Raw genomic sequence first — 17,493 nt, forward strand, 5'->3', positions numbered from 1 at the left:
TTTGCACAGATCAAGAAAAGCTGTAGCTGTGCTTTTGTGAGACCTCCCGAGAGCAGGTCCCTTTCCCCTGCTCCCTCAGCAACGGCATCAACATGGCCTTTCCATTTCAAACCCTGACCTTGCTCACACACATTATATGAATTTTAGTGACAACAATCAGCTCCTGTCCCCACTAATGCCCTCCTATCTGCTGCAACTTGATGGAGCTGTATGGACACAAGTCCAACAAACAGGTTTCCTTTTCAAAAGCAAACTAGAGAAACAATTACTCAACAAAGCATATGCAAGGATTTAGAGCCTGTGGAAACAAAGATGAATTGCCAACCTTGCATGCAGCTTTACCTGGGGAACGTTGGCATTACAGATCTCTGCCATGATGTAACAGATGAGCTGCAGCACAAAGAGCCCAGCATCCAGACGACGGAGATAGAATTCATCTTCCATGTCATCATCTATGATCTCTCCTCGGCGCACCATGTCCTGTAAAGACACACAAAGGAAAGGTGTGAGGATTCTGTCAGAGCACTGCTCATTAGGAGTGGCAAAATGTTGGTGATTTTATGGTTTCTTAAGAACTGTTTCGTTCCCTCAAACATCAGCCATATATTTCTTGCCGAAGAAGTATTTTTAACAATTCATTTAAATTCACAAAACATTTCATTCATTTTTGAAGAAGTTTTGCCTTTGGTGGTCATGAAGTGTGTCCATCTGCAAGTTAAAATTTTAATTTAAACATACAAATCACATTTCTACATTGAGGGGTGAGAGTGTGTGACTATGGAACTATGTATCCATGGTTTACAAGTTCTTTGTCAGAACTTGTCAGGAACAAAACCTGCTCTTTTACTGGCCATCTGAGGGTGCTGTTCAGCAGTGCAGAACATGACTCCAGCATACTCAAAGACCAATCAGGTTTCTAGCTTCATTATTGACTGATAGATGAGAAAATCTATCTGAAAATCTTGCACAAGATTTTGCAGCTTTTCTGTGCCCAGCCAGGTTCTTCCAGCTGTGTTTCTAAGGGGTGCTCCCAGGGCAGATCCAGGACAGGGTATTTTGACTCCCATGGGAATGATGACCCACCATCCAGCCTTCCTCTGTTTCACCAGAGAGACCTGCCCAGAGGGAGGCCAGAGGAAGAATGAAAGAAGCCATTCCACTCCTCCACTCCATCCCTCATGCTCAGAGAGCCGGCAAAAGCCACCTGGCAGCGAGCTGGCCACAGGACGTGCCTGTGCGCCATCCTCACGGGGGCTGACAGGCCCAAACAACTGTGCCACATGTCACAGGTGTCACAAACAACTGTGTCACCTTCTGCATTTTGGGGTTTGTCTTGTGGTTTCATTCTTAACCAAAGGAAGCAGCTCATCAGCCGTGTGAGCTCGCTGCAGCTCTGTGATTTATTCTGCAGCCGTCTGGCAGGTGGGCGCGCGCCGGCCGAGCGATATTTCCTCATTAGAGCCATCACCTGCGAGCGCTCCGTACCTGCAACGCTCCACAGGACGCGCCTCCTCGGGCACACGTGCTCCAGGCACACGTGCATGCAAGGTCACCAGCATCAAAGCTGACTGAAGCTGCCAAATTTTGCTGTCCTGTCAAGCCAAGCCCTCGCACCTCATGGTGAGTTGGGGGTTTTAGGCATAAGAAGGAAAATGAGCCCTGGAGGGGGGCAATGGATGCTCCCTGGAGAGAAATCTAGAGTAACTTACTCAGCTGATTTCACTTCCTCTTGAAAGGGAGAGGAAAGTTTAGGTAGTAAAATACTTCTCTTTTCCTCCTAGAAATCCAGTCTATCAGTAAAAGAGCAATTTTAGAAGCTAGCGCCTTCTTAATTTTGTTGTGAAATCAACTGCTTTTGCTACACTAAGATGTGATGCTTTAGCATCAGATCCTGAAGACTCCAACACATGCATGACTGTCATTTACTCCAAGTTCTCAAAATCATGGGCACAGGCATGACTGGGCAAAGCCTGCATGTGAGCTCTTGCCAGTAAATAGAAAAATCCAATTTTGTGCAGAGAGTGACTTCCCTCACCCTAAATCCATGCCAAATGGCTCAAATCTGGTCTCTAAAGCTAAACAATGATGAGTTTGGCTAGTGAGAGAGCTGAACACTGACTGAATTATCCAAAAAAAAAAAAACCACTCAAGAAAGACAACACACTCACTCCTGAACCACCGATCACACCCCACACTGCACACAGGCTCATTGGCTGCTTTGCTCAACAGTGCTAAATTCCTGAGCAGAAAAACATCCACAGGCCAGGACTCTGAATCTCCAGAGCAAGAAACAAAGGCTGGGTCTGCTCTGTATTCTGATCCGAGCACAGTGATCACAGGAGCTGGATCCAGGCAGCCGCGCTCCTGATTACACAGCGGTGGCGGCTCCAACAGCCCCTCTCGGCAGAGATTATTTTGTGCAGTAAATTAAGCAGATATGAATTAGAAGACAAGTACAGTTTTAAGGTGCCTTTTCACAGTCCTCTTTTGTTTTTTTTTAAACCATAGCCACCCTTTCAGTGCTAATCTGCCTGCAGTACAGTAGCAAGCAGCCCCTTTACCACTTGGTCTCTCTTTCAAAGCTGTCAGTCGCTAACCTCCAAATGAGCGCTCAGGTGCCATTTCTAATCTGCCAGCAATATGTACTGAGATGCCCCTTGCTGATGGGAGAAGACAGCAATAAGATGGGCTTCTGTGAAGCTAAAATGAGCTTCTCTCACACTAATGAGGCAGGACTGACAGGCCTCAAGGTGGCAAGTAGAGACTCCAAGCCTAAAGATGGAATGGATGTGCCATGCTGTACCAAAAATCACATTTTTCCACATGGGCTCTGGAGGAGATTTCTGCATCCTCTTCCATCCTCATCTATCACTCACCTTCCGGCACACATTGCACAGCTGGGCAGAACAAAAGGAATGGGTACTGATCAAGAACAAAGAACACCTCCAAGATCCTGGTTTTACATCCTCACCACGTGGAACAGCGAGGGCAGTGCGGGTGGACAGAAATGAGCATGCTCCAAATAGCTGTGCACTAAAACAACCACCACAATGCGTCTGTCACTCTAAGGATGGAGTCTTTCCCCTTACTACTTTCTGTCTGTATCATTGGTGAGAGCTGAGGGATGCAAGACATGCTCAGGAGGGACCTGCAGACCACAGGCTAAGAGCCACACTCACAGCCATCGTGTCCTGCCCTCAGCACAATTCCAAGCAACTCGGTCTTTCTACACCGAAGTGAAAGGATGGGCTGACACAAATCCCCACCTGTTATCCCCACCTGTGGACACCACATTCATCCTAGGAGTTCCACCTCTTCCTTTCAAGGATGGAGTGGCTGAGTTGTAGCACAATTAGCATGTAATTTGTAAGTCATTATAGCACAAAGTGTCTGGTGAGAATATTTTATTGAATAAACCTGATGAGCATAATTTTCTGTGGAACTATAAAAATATTAAACTATCTCTTGTCATTTCCTACCATCTTTAGAGATCATCAAGGCTATTGCTGCCACCCATAATTATACCTCATTTTAGAGAGAGGTAAAGGCCACAGGATGTTGCACCGTTTCCTACAGAAATAATTAAAGAAATTGAGAGGAGAACAAGGTATTTTCATTAACTAAAAACTCTGAGAAAAGTGCTAAGACAGGCATCAGGTGTTGGAGACAATGCTCTCATGGACTTTGCTCCTGGGTTTCCCATGGCAATTAGCATAATCAACACGTTATCACCTCTGACCCTTTCTGAACAGATTTCACTGACGCAAACAAGGGGGTAACACTGAGATGGGGCTCAATGGCCTCATCCTGTTTCACAGTCTAGATTAGGGTGCAGATTATTAAAACTGTTCCTGCTCAGAACAGCTGAAATTCCTCCCCTCCCTTCCACCCTCAACTATTCCCCTACCATCACTGCCATGGGCTGAAAAGCAGGGCCATAAGCCAGATCACTAAAATAAGCCAAGCTAAAAGAAATAAAAAGGAGGAGAACTGCAAGAGCAGGAGCTTCTTATGCCAGCTGCACTACTAAAGATAAAACACTCAGTCATTCCTTGTGTAAGCAGCTTTTCACTCCTTGTAATGCAAGACTTACACCAGGATATTCTGTCCATCACATTTAGATCTCACTCTCATCAGTGTAGGCTGAACCTGTAAAATCTCACCAAGTATCATTTTTCCATGGGGCAGGGAGAAAGGTGAGGACCTGTACACCAGATTTTGGGGGTACTATGTCCTCTACTGCAAGGGGAAGGTCAAAAGCCCCCCAGTGACACAGCACACTTTCTGAAGTGTTCATACAATCCACCTCAGTGATTCATGTGCCACAACAAGGAACATTAAAGTGCCCCGTAAATCCTGTCACAGCCAGACAGTGCTGTGATGTGACAGACAGAATGATGGCTTTTGCCTATTTCTGTGAGGGGAAAATGCTTGAGCCACTTCAGATCTCAGGAGACCATGTCCCACTGACCATCTGATGATGCTACAAAATAAAGCAAATGATAATTCTCCAAAAGTGTTCCAAGGAATGGAATATCATCAAATGAATATCAATATCATATTTTATACATATTGTGGCCAATATTTTGCACCCATGAGATGCTTCTGCCAAATCCTATTTTTAGTTCTAATAGAAGATAAACAATTGTGGTCCATTTATTTTAGATACAGGAGGAGAATCTGACGTTCCTTGGTTTTACAAGGTCTTGTACATTTACTAGACAGGAATGGGTTAATATTATTAATTGAAAAGCTTCCACAAAAGCTTCTTCACACTCAAATTTCCTCCACTCCTGCTTTGTGCTGGCTGTTTGCTACAGATGTTAACGTTTGCAGGCTGCTCCAGGGTGTTCCTAGGTAAAGGGCACATACCCTCACCCTGCATGTAGTATTTTAGGGCTCTGTGCAGGCAGCTTCAACACACTACAAGGCTTCAGCTGAAAAAATCCATTCTGGTTTGTTGCATTTCCTAGATGCATTGTAAATTGTACATTCCGTGACCCCTGCTATGCCCTGTAGCTTGGTCCCTCTCCCCTCCTGGCCATACAGGGCTGGCTGGGATCCAATTTCTCCCCGCCCCCCTGTTCAGACCCTAGAAAAGATCTGTGCCCCCTGACCTCTGTCTCTTTTTTCCCTCTTGCTCCCTCTTTTCCTCGCTACCCACGAGAAATAAACCCTGTAACTTCATCAGGGAAAAGAGCCTCTTTTGTTATCTTATTTACGTCCATGAGGCAAGGGCCCCAGGAGCCATCACCCTAACACCTGAGCTAGACTGGAGGAAGGGTGAAGAACCCCATTTGAGGGCCGGGAAAAAGCCTCACTGGTTTTTGAGTTCTAAAACTCCCTCACCAACACCAAGACGTAAAGAATAAACAATTTCTTGCCCTGTTCTGAGGAGGAAGGGCAGAGCACAGAAGGAAAGCAGGAAAGGGTAAACGCTGTTTTCCTCCAGGCCACCGCTCAGCAATGACGCTGCCGCTGTCCATATGGAGCCTGACTGCTGGCAGCAAAAGCAGCTCCATTCATCACTCACTCCCGTGCCTCTTTGAGCAGCAGCGGTGCTCTGATGCCCTCGGAATGTTTGGCAGTGCCCAGAGAAGCAGCCTTGGCAGCGGGCAGGCAGCTGTTTGTTGGGGCCTGGTGGGGGGCTGCTGCCCGCGGCACACGGAGCGTGCAGTGTGTGGGATGGCAGCTGCAGCCATTGCTCTCCATCGGTGCTAATCAATCTCACACCCTCCCCAGCACTGATACAGATAATCTTGTGGGAAGCTGGCCAAGCTCGCTAACAGCTCTGCAAGCTGCTTCCTGACTCCAGCCGCTCGTTCCCTTTCAAAAGGTCTGTTCCAGCTTCAGTTCCAAGAAAGTGCTGTGCCGTACCAAGGCTCTTGTCACTCAAACATTCACTGCTGGTGTGCAGAGAGCACACAGCCCTCGGCTGCACTTCAGCCAACTCATCAACACAGCCACTTTCTTGCGGCTGATCACAACTCTGCAGACCAGGGTAGGAGGCCTCACACATTATCATGTAATTGTCTCTCTGCATTTCACCTGCTCTCCATCTGCCAAACCAAGCAGGACTGCAGCCAGGTAAAAGTGAAGGCAAATTGAAGCACAGACTTAGGTACTTCTAGTAAAATTCACTCTAAGAGACAGCCAGAAGCACTTGTAGAGAAATTCTTGGCTCACTTTATCTGAGGTTACCTGGGACTTGGAAAGTGAGGCAATAGGAATTAAGAGGCAACAGCACAGGTATGAGGGCACACTTGAGAATAGTGACTGGCTGAGCCAGAAGTCCTGTGCAGATGACACGGCTGTGCAGAGGTGTTACAGACATGATCTGGCAAAACTTAAGCAATACATACGTGTTTCTCCCCATCAATCTTCTTATCAGCTGCTTGCATTGCATCCAGGTACTTAAAATACAGTTCCATCAGCCTATCAACCTGCAAGGGCAGAAGAGAGAGAAAGAAGAAAGAAAGAATAATAAGCAAGAAAAAAGAACAATGCAATCATCTTTAATCCTTTATGCAATTCTGTTTTCCTCTCAGCTTCAGCCTTCACAAAGCAACAGGCAGCTCTGTCCCTCCTAGGAAGGAACGTGTTACAGAAGGAGGGTACAGGTGCTGCTCGGATGAGCACGCTGGGGCTGCAGGCATTTGGATGTCATCTTGCATGGAACACAGTCCCATCAGTGCCACATAAACAGCAGCAAACAGACACGTGTCCCCAGCTCACTCTCTGTACTGTGGTCCTCCAGGCTCTTGGTTTCCCCAGTGGACTTGTCTATCTGTGCTGGATGTTCCAGCTCCCTCACTCTCCTCTGAATTGTGTTAGGGCAGCTGAAATTCTATCTAGTAATTACCTACAATTGGTAGAACAGGTTATGAAAAACACCTTTAAAACACACTAATGAGGAATACTAAGGAACCAGTATTTTCCCAGTGGCAGAATTTAGAAATCCCTTGGGATCCCTGGTTTGCAAAAGCTATTTCTTTTCTGCGAAGCTTTGATCTATCCACCACCATGTAAATATTTTGGGAAGAATTTCCCAGAGCAAACACCACTAAAGTGAAACAGTCTAGGAGAAGAGTGGGGAATGTTAAATATGTACCACAGTAACTCCTAAACTCTCTGCAAAAGAGCTTCAGCAGACACACTGGCGCCTTTCCACACTGCCCTGATCTCAGAGCCAGCAGGATGTAATACTGCAGATTGTCTTCTATGGCCAGGTTTCAGCAGACACAACCCAGGACAGAACTGCTACTACCATATGCAAGAGCAAGAGAAAATAAGAGCACAGGAGATGTGGAGGTCATGCACTAAATGTCCAGTTTTGCAGTTTGTAGACACAATGTGAATAAGAGAACAAAGGTCTGTGACAGCAGAAGTCTCTGCAGGCAGGTACAAGGATGGCTTTTTGTAACTCAGCGAGTGCACCAGGCACCCTGAGCAAGAACCCTTCCAACCTGGCAGCCCAGAGACTGAGATACACATTCAGCACTCACCTTCTCACTGTCATTCTCTGTGAATTTATTCAGTAACCGTGTCCTCTGCTGCCCTCTCAGGTTTCGCAGAAGGGAGGCCAGGATGGAACAGACATGTTCTAGAAATACAAAATGAAAACTGCATGCTGAGATCAGGAAGAGGAGCTTATTTCCCTCTGTAACATGCCATTAAATTTACTATTAACACTCCAGTTGTGTAGCTGTTGATAAGCAGAACCATGGTTCCTTCCCATCATTGTGAGGGGAGACAGAGCAGCAGTGAGAGCCACAAGCCACGTTTGCAGGGAGCACAGAAAGCTCCTTCCAGCCCAGCCAGCGAGGCCTCCTCCTCCTCTGCCTCAGGGACCTAAAGGACCTCACATAGAGCACAACTTCCACTCTGGTTTTCTCCTCTTTTGGGCCTGAAGGAGCCCTGGTCAAAGCCAGCACTGTCACCCCAATGACCCTCAGATCACCAAAACAGGGACAGCTACTGAAACAAGAGAGCTGGAGAAAGGGAATAAGTGCGCTCCTGCAGAGACTAAAGTGGTATGAGCTAGTGGAAAAATTCTCAAACCAACCACTTTCATTTGCAGAAAATCCCATCAATGAATAAAAATGGGCCACAACAAACCAGAAATGACCAAATAAACATGTTGACAGTCTTCTGAATTGCACTTGGGGATCATATTTTTCAGCACAAACCAAGGAGACAAGTAAAAAGTCAAGGCTGCAAGCACACAGAGGACACCTGTGTCAATGTCCCAGCATTCTGAGAGGTGACCAAGCCACTCACTCAAGCCCAAGCACAGCAGTGCAAAGCAAAGGAGAAGGGCTTGAATCTCTTTTCCTTCCCAAACCAGCCAGTACTACTTCCCACCTGCATGACTGCATTAAACATAGACCTGGTGGTTTAGCCACCCTAGCTTCTCCAAGATGTCCTCACTGTAATCTTGCTGATTAAGACTGATGAAAATTAATGGCCATGAACACTTCCTCATCCATGGTGGTGGGGAGCAATGGGGCCTCAAGATTTGATATTTTCAGAGGGGGGAAACACAGCGTGCAGAGGAGAGGGATTTGATATTTTCAGAGGGGGAAACACAGCATGCAGAGGAGAGGGATTTGACATTTTCAGAGGGGGAAACACAGCATGCAGAGGAGAGGGATTTGACATTTTCAGAGGGGGAAACACAGCATGCAGAGGAGAGGGATCACCATCTCACTGCTGTCACACAGGCATTTCCCCAGCCCTGGTCCATCAGTCCAGCACAAAGAATGAGCGACACCACCACGTTTGCTGCGAGCTCCTGCTCCCAGCTGCCCAGGTCCTGGAAAGCGAAGGCACACAGGCTGCCTGGCCAGGGGTGCCTGTGCTCCCTGCTGCACGGATTATCAGCATCCTGCACAAGGGCAGCACGAGGAGAGGCTGCACAGGCACACACTCACACCCCCCCCCCCCCCCCCCCCCATTTCATTAGCTGCTTATAAATGGAGCTTCCTTTTGGAAACAGATTTCTGCCTGAGGTGGTGTCAATTTTTCATGTTCCAAGGAGATTGGGAGCGGTGCCGGCAGGAGGAGCAGGCAGATAACAGGTTTATCGGGCGGCCGCGCCGAGCGGCTGCTCCGTCATCCCGACAGCCTAACGGGGGTGAAGGATGGCTCCGGGGGTGCCACTGCACGCAAACTGTTGCTCCACAAAAAAGCTACACCAAATTAAGTGCTGGCATTAAAAGCGTTCTAAAAAAACCTTCAAGTTCTTGCAAGGTCCCATTTTCTTAAGGAGGAAGAAATTCAACGAAATGAAGGGGTTTTTTTTTTCCCCCCCATATATGCCAACATATGCTCTGCTGGTTAAGAAAGAAGTCAGCATTCTGTATGTCACGCTATTTTTTTCTCCAACCTTCTTTTTTTGGAAGTGTTGATGCAGCATTTTAGTAGCAGTATTCTCACCAATGATCTGTCTTCATTGCTTTTTTCCAATATTCCTTTACTAGGAAATGTATTTTAGCCATCATTTTTGCTTTGGTGGTTGTATGCAGATATTTATCCATTTTATCAATAAAATCTTTAAAACTACTGACAAGTCTAAAGGAGCTGACACAGAGGTTTTCAGAACAAGGTTATTCTTTCAACATATCGTTGCAGAAAATCCAGAGAATATTCAGTTGCCTGGTCAAAATGATCAAAGAAATATTTTGCAGAAATATTCCTGAACTGTCTAAACTGGATTTTTATCAGCTTCCTGAAAAGTAACGCACTAGAGTGTTTTATGCTGCACCCCAAAATCAAGGTTATGCTTGATAATGCAAGTCCTGGCCCAATAAATACCAACATCCATGGTCAAGGACACTGGCCAAAATGAGGGCAAAGCTTGATGGAATGAGAGGCTGAGTCCATGATTCAATGGATTAAAGTGTTTGCACAGCCACGGGAAGGGGGAAACACTAACCTTGGGGTGCAGGTTCCCACAGACAGGGTCTCATCATTTTACCACGGACTGACCCAATCTCCATCTCACATGTGCAAGATTTTAAAAGCTATAATCACAATATTTACTCAGGGTTTGATCTCCTTTGGGAAATGGTGAGTAGATGATGCTGCTCTGAGTCCCCAGAAGGCAGAACCTGCAGCTGCCTGGCTTTGATCTCAGTGCAGACAGAGGCCATGAGCTGTGCATTGCCCCAGGGTGAAGCCACAGGCAGCCTCCCTTCTACAGAATATTCTGGGAGTTTCTCCATTGGAATGTAATACTTAGCCAAAGTCCACAACACCTGCATAAAATGCATCACTTCCACAGACAAGGCCAGAGGCAGAGGTTGCAGACAGAGCCCTATTTCCAAGAATGTCTAAATGGGATTCCTTTGAGAAGTAAACAGACTGATCTATGCTGAAGCACCACAAAGGTGCCTTCACAGAAATAGCAGGTACCAGCTGGTAACTACTATGCATCAAGAACAACTTTTCTCATGCAAAATCCCAAAATCCCCTAAATTCATGGATGTGGGAAGATGGGAAGCTTCTGTCTCATCAGCCAGTAGCACTGCTGCTGCCCCATGGCCAGCTCACCTGCAAGCCCTGCCACTCCTCACCATCCCAGTCCTGCAGGGCACCATCCCACACACTTCCCTGGCTCTAGGAGGTCGTATTCCATGTGCTTCCTGCAGCAGCACCAGGGTCCTGCTTAGCCCAGCATCACCTCAAGCTCTTGGGAGCCTTTTCCTCTCCAGACAGGCACAGAGACTTCAGCATGCAAGCAGTGTTTAAAACACCCTAATTAGATCGATCTTGACTTCAGCTCGGCGTGTTGGAATACAGATTAATCTATTCCATGGCTGGCACTGGCAGCTGCAACAGCAGGAGGTCCTGTCAAATCAAGCTGTAACACTACACTCCTCTGGCTTTATTATCCCCACCCCTTGCTTTTTATTTTTTTCTTTTTATATCTCATTATAATGGACATCTGCCTGGCAGGGGAGGAAGCTCAACAGCGAGGAAGAGGAGGCAAGCATCATCCTGCAGGAAGGGGATAGCAGGCAGTTCTGGATGCCAGGGACAGCAGCCCATTAGAGGCCATGCAAGATGATCTGGTGAACCCTGCAGAACACATTTAAGAGCCTTCTGTCTTGTAAAGAATGCTTAAGATAAATTGTAGTTTCTAATTAGAAGCAGGAAAATACTAGAAAAAAGCAAGCCAGCTCTTTGAGATACTTCTACCCCTCCTAGGCACACAACTCTGGCTTCAAGGCTGCTGGGAAACCTGGATGAAGCCACTGGTCCATCCCAGTATTACAGGTGGCACTGGGACATGCTATTCCAGTGGTGTTGCATCTGATAACCTGATTTGTTCTCATGTGCATTAATAATCTACGTTTCAGAAGAGTAACCCACTCGAGTATCACTTCATTTTGCCAAGAAAAATCTTATCTTAAAATACTGAGAGCAAGCAAGAAACACCAATTTTATGGATGGGTGAAGAGGGACCTGGGAGGGTTGGAAAAGCTCCACATGCAACAGCCCTGCTAAGTCTGATCCAGCCATCAAGCTGAATGTAAAAAAAAATTCTTGCTATTGACTGAGAAAGTTTATTTTTCTGATGTTCTTGCAACAGAGCACGCTCACTTTAATTGAGATAAATTTAACTCTGCTCTCAGTATCATGGCTCACTCAAATCACAGGTTCCTGTCAGAGGGTGATGGTGAAATAACAAATTGGCATAATAAAGTTCTGCTTAAACAGACTGATGCCTTCCCTGGGTGCTCACTCCTCAAGACCACCAAAAGAAAAACATTTTCTGCTGGCTAGCAGAGGATGCTCAGTTAACACCAATAATTCATTATCAGGCCATGCTTCTGCTGCTGCCCTCTCACTTCCCCATGCCCAGGGAACCGGGCTCTGCAGCAGACATTCATTCCAAGGGCTCTGTTGCCTTTAGTGCATATCACAAAGGAGTAAGAGTATATTTACTAAGAAATGGGTTTTGTTGTTGTTTTTAAAGGGAGGGTGTAGCTGAGGATCTCCAAAAGAGGCTTTGTTATTGATAGAGGGCAAACAAGCAAAACACCCCAGCGATAGGAATTCTCCTTTGGAAACTGGCTGAACTAATTCTCAGGTTATCAAATTAAGCATTCCTAAGTAAAACTGACATCTAAGACAAGAGAAGGCTTTTAAATGAAGATGAATTGGACAAACATCCTTTTATAGTTCATTACACTCTCCAAGTGAGCAAAACTCGACTGCAAATAACCATCCAGAGAAAGAGCAGGAGGATATACAGCCTGTCGAGCCAGCTATGATTGCTTCACTAGACTCTCTAATTCAGGAGGAATTTGTGTTTTCTCCATTTTTAGTTCACCGAGATTGTTCAAGAATTTCAAGCCAACATCCAACTGTGCTGTGACTTGAGTGTGCTGAGAGCTGCTGCACCCTCATGGACAGGGGGACACCCTGACCCTCAGCTCTGCAACAGGAAGGTTTCGGGAATGCAGATGCTCATAGAGCAACCCCCACATTTCAAAAGTCACAACACAGAAGTGTTATTTAAAATCTTACCCTCTATTTATGCCAAGAACCACCCAGAGGCAGAATTCTGTCCATTCCCTGCAATCACAGACACTAAAGGGACACTGCTGTTCAACCAGCACACAACCACGACATGGCACCTCCTACACAGCCAGGCTGGTTCTCTTTGTGGCTGCCCAACCCAGCTGGGCACTCATACGAGTATTGCAACCCCACAGACATAGGAAAACTCTAAGCCATGTCTGTCTTCAGCTGCAAAATATTTCTGGTTTGAGTTGCTTCACTGCCTCAGAAAAAGGGAAATTGTTTCCAACGAGTTTTTTCTCCCAAATCTAATATCCTAATATAATGATCTGTACAAACACAGGCAAAATTCAAGTGTAGATAATGTGCACTCAGTTAGACACCACAGGCCCAATCTTCAGGCTCAGATCATCCATAAAGATGGTTAAGAAATTTTCCCCTTCTTTTTTCCTAATTACATAGTGTACATAAAGCATAAATACATGCAGTTTGGATTTAAATTGTTCACAAGCTCCCTAGAGTAAAATAATTTTTAAACACTGACAGTGTTTAAAATGTAGCTAACCAGCACTGACACCTTTATGCTAGCATTTAGAAAGGAAGAAATACATTACAGAGAAGTTACTTTTATCAAATTTAATTTGGATTATAAATTTCTGCAATAAATAAAAGCTCAGCAAGTCACACTGAGATTTTTTTTCACCAGGGTATTTATTATTTTGTCACATTCAGAACACCACCTTAGAGACAATAAAACAAACATGGTTTTATAGACTATCTCTTATGTAAATAGCAACACTGCTATAAAATAAAGACAAGGGGATATTTTCCTACAACCATCAGATACATACAGAAGACTTGGTGCTCTAGAGATTGAGCACTGGATGTCCTGTGAGAGGTGAAGTACCTGGAGCCACAGTGGGTGCCAGGACCCCCAGCCTGGTGGCACTTCAGCCACTGCACACAAAGGGACAGACAGGACAAACCCTTCAGCAGAGCTGTTTGGTACCTTATCCAGTGCTGGAGCATTTTAGCAAGGCTGGTCTTTAGGCAGCTGTAATTAGGCCCCAGGTTTCAGAGCCCACCGAGGATTTTGTTTCACAGCACAGCATGGGGTACCCAGCCTGACACCATGCCAGCAGCAACACAGAGAGGGCGAGCACAGCCCAGCTCCTCAGAGCTGCTTTAAACAAATACTGATGCCACTGCTGCAAAGCCATTCCAAAGAATCCTTTAAAGGAATCTCTTCCTCCATTTGGCATACACATGAAAGCTCTCCTAATACAAGACTGTTCTAATTATTTTTTTAAAAAAAACCAGATTGAACACAAGATAAAGTTTTTATGAGAAAAGATGCAGACTGAACATAAGCGTTCTTTTTGATCAATAAACAAAGAGATAAGCAAAAAGTAGCACGGTCCTAGGACCAGAACAGCACAGAGGGAACCATCATGCCACACCTGCACCATTTCCTTTAAAAACAGAGGCATCCAGGAGACTGTGCCATGTTCCCCCCCAGGAGCAACTACTGCATGGTTAGGGCAACACTCAGCAGAGTAAAAGCACACACTGTGCTGCTTACACTGTGTCAGGACAACGGCGTGACAGCCTCCAGGGAACCCTGTTGAATATCTCTATTACCTCCTGTCGTTAGAAATTCAGTAACTCACCTGCCCAGTGATGCAAAACAAAGAAAATTGGACTTACTACCACAGCCTTTTAGAGAGAGTTTATTTTAATAGAACTGATTTCTGGACTCATCTTAATGTTCTCCATTTCTTCAGCATGATAATGAGATGGAGGTGTGATACAAATCCTGTTTGCATGGATCACCTAATTTTCCTGAGGCCAGATTGGCTTTTCATGCTATCACAGAAATAGTCAGAAACTGACCCTGTCAGGGCTTTCCAGACTAATCCTCACAGCAGCCAGGACTGCACACAGGTATCAACTGCAGTCTCCAGAAGCAGCAGATGAGACAGAGATTAGCTCACTTTCCAAAACTGAAAAATTAAGTCAATGGCATGAGCCACAGACTCAGATCTCCACCCAGAACCTCCTATTCCAGTTGAAGATTTCTCTCAGTAAGAAGAATTAAACAAACCTCATTTTCACAGTGCAAATGAAAATTTCAAAACATCCCCAAAATCCATCAAAGCGTAAATTGCGTATTTCATTACATAAACGTGCAATTTTATTACATAACCTACAGAAACTAAACCTATCTCTGCAAGTCCACTGAATTAACCCCAGGCCACACGACAGCATTTCCCCCTCACCATTACCTACCCAAGATAAGCAACACAAGGCACATAAAGTGACCAGAACTGTCAGCAGGTGTGTGAATTGCTCTGGGGTTGGCTGACAGGTGAGCCCCTGCTCTCCACCTGTGCCAGGAAAGCAGCCACTGTCACACATATGCTCATCCCATGCCAGTGCCCATGCCTTGTCCTCAGGAGGGAGGACAAGCACTTGTTGTCCTCAGCTCAGCCAGAGAAAGGAGCTGCTCAGTCCCAGCCAATGCCTCAGCCAGCACCCAGAGAGCTCTGCAGGGACAGCACCTCCCTCTCCTGGCCTTGGGAGAACACCTGAGTTCCCCTAAGTTCCACCTGAGCCTCCAGGACAGTCCCAAAGCAGGGGATTTGGGCTTAGAGCTCCCGTGTTTTTGCTATTTCCTTCCACTTTCTCTTGGCTTGCTGCAGGAGTTCAGGATGGATCCCAGGCATATGTGAGACCCACTCGCACCTCCTTCAGCTTTTGACAATATTCACCCTCTGTAGAACTGACCTGAGCAATGAACTGGCACAAAACCTTAAGCATCACTGGTAGTATTTAAAATTTCTTCCAAGACATAGTCCAACAACAAAATGGGAAAGGCAGTGTTACCAGGAGCAGGAGGGACTGACCACTCAGCTCAGCATAAGGCCCCACAGTAATCGTAGTTTTATACCACAGTAGATCTCTGTTAAAGCAGTTTTCCAGGGCAGAGAGTTAAAAAATATAAAAAGGAAAAAAAAACAACTTCAAAAGCAATGCAGTTTGTTTCTGCAATGCCTGATGTTCATCCAGTCACACTTCAGTGCTCAGAGCCATGAAAACACTGCTTTTGAGGTGACATTTGTAGTTGCCTCATTACTCTTTTCAAAAGAGTTTTGCATCAGAGTAAGAGCTTCAAACAACAGACTCTACAGGAGTAAAATAACTTATTAACAGCCCACGAAATGGAATTGCCAGGAGCTGCTGATACCAAACAAGCAGGACAACTGTGCCCTCAACAGCCAGCTACGTCAGGGAGCAGCAGGCTGGACACCCAGACCTGAAAGCTGCAAAGATGGGTGCTGGGCCCTTCCCTCCTCCCTGCAGGTACTGTTCAGACATTGCCTGTCCATTCACCTCCTCCATGGCAACAAGAAGGATCTGGAAGCACACCTACCTTCGTGTTCTTTTTCAGTTGTTCCAACTTTCTTTATCTTTTTGGGTGATTTCATGAAGAGAGGGAAGATGGTTCTCAGCCCAAGGATGTCCACAAACTTGTGACAGTTGTCTGTGCCCTCTGGTCCAATCATGGCGTGGTCCAGCACCTTCAGGGCACTGCTGCGGGAAATCTTCTTCTCTCTATGAAAAGAGGTAAATTAAATTGTACAAGGACATGAGGAGCTTTGGAGCACTCTATTCTAAAGAGACAAAGGGAAGGAACACGACAAGGACAAGATCAAGAGTATGAGCACAAGCTCTAAGCTAGATTTCTCTTCTAGAAGCCAAAACATTGTATCAACAGTAACTCTTTTCAAAACTGTGGCTGAGAATGTTGTCTTGGTTATTTCTTTTTTTAATGTCTTTTATTTCTTTTTATTTTCTATTGTTATTTCATTTTAAGTATTTTATTGTCATGGTTTTTTTTTTCTTATTTCTTGGCTACTGAAGAAGGTATTTTTTCACTCCTTTACAAACACTGGCACAAAACAGAAGGGGGAGGCTGTGTTGGATACAAAGGGCAAATGCTATTACACCAAAAAGATCAGGATTTCAATCTAATAATAGTTTAATTTAATAAAGGAGTAAGTTTGGTGAGCATAGTTGGGTCAGTTATAATAAAATCCCATCACCAAGAACCACACAATGGAAGGAGGCAGACAGACCCTGGGCTGTTCTGCTTTAATGCCAGTTCAGAATGTTGATGGTGGTAGCTCATACCAATTATACAGGGATGCCCAGAAAATGATCTCCAGCTGCCCTGTACCTCACAAACCAAACCAGAGGAATTTATAATCCATCCAGGGGAAAACTGAGCTAAAAAACTGGACAATAATACAGCCCAGACCAAGTGAACATCAGTAGGAGCTAACATGAGGTTGGAGAACATAAGCCACCAGTGTCCCCAAAGGCCAGCCTAGGAGGACATTCCCTCCAGGATAGGACAGTAACAAACCTCACCACCTTTCACCCCAAGCACATGCCAATCTCCTCTGATCCTGCTCAGCTGCAGACTGAGCCACCAGGACCCCATGTCCATCAGCAGGGGCTCCTCAAAGCCTCCAGAGAGCTGTGGAGAACAACTTCCCTGCAAAGACCAATTTTCATGAGCCCCTAACAACAGGCAAACCAAAATATCCATATATGAACACCCTGGCCTGAAAGAGACCTTGCCCAGTGCAGCCACAGGCACTTGTGACCCCATGGTGGGAGGGCAGCAGGGGAGCTGGACTCTGAGTTCCCCCCACCAGCCAAGGGCTATGCAGGAGGATGGCTTGGCACCCTCACATCCCCACTACAGAGAGCTAAAAATAAAGTACTCCTTAGGCCAGATGACACCAGAAATGTTTTCAGGGGAAGTAATTGCATATTGATCAGCATTTAGGAAGGCTGTGCAGGCCTGAGCTCTGGAATATTCATTGGATTTAAGTTCAGGCTTTTAGAGATCAATAGCTGCTTGCCTGGACTGTCTGGAGTTGATTTTATTTG

The 17,493-nt window shown here is 45.7% G+C and overlaps 1 protein-coding gene across 1 annotated transcript in view; it reads right to left on the reverse strand.

Moving 5' to 3' along the window:
- CTNNBL1 (catenin beta like 1) overlaps positions 1–17,493 on the reverse strand; it is a 47,904-nt gene that overhangs the window by 5,614 nt on the left and 24,797 nt on the right. The window contains exons 11-14 of the mRNA XM_088174901.1: positions 15,965–16,146; positions 7,506–7,603; positions 6,363–6,443; positions 343–480 (exon numbers count right to left, since the gene is read on the reverse strand). Coding sequence (XP_088031027.1) covers positions 343–480; positions 6,363–6,443; positions 7,506–7,603; positions 15,965–16,146 — 499 coding nt within the window. The remainder of the gene's footprint in view (positions 1–342; positions 481–6,362; positions 6,444–7,505; positions 7,604–15,964; positions 16,147–17,493) is intronic.

Source organism: Sturnus vulgaris, chromosome 17 (genome assembly GCF_052056855.1).
Source record: "Sturnus vulgaris isolate bStuVul1 chromosome 17, bStuVul1.hap1, whole genome shotgun sequence".
Classification (NCBI taxonomy): Eukaryota; Metazoa; Chordata; class Aves; order Passeriformes; family Sturnidae; genus Sturnus; species Sturnus vulgaris.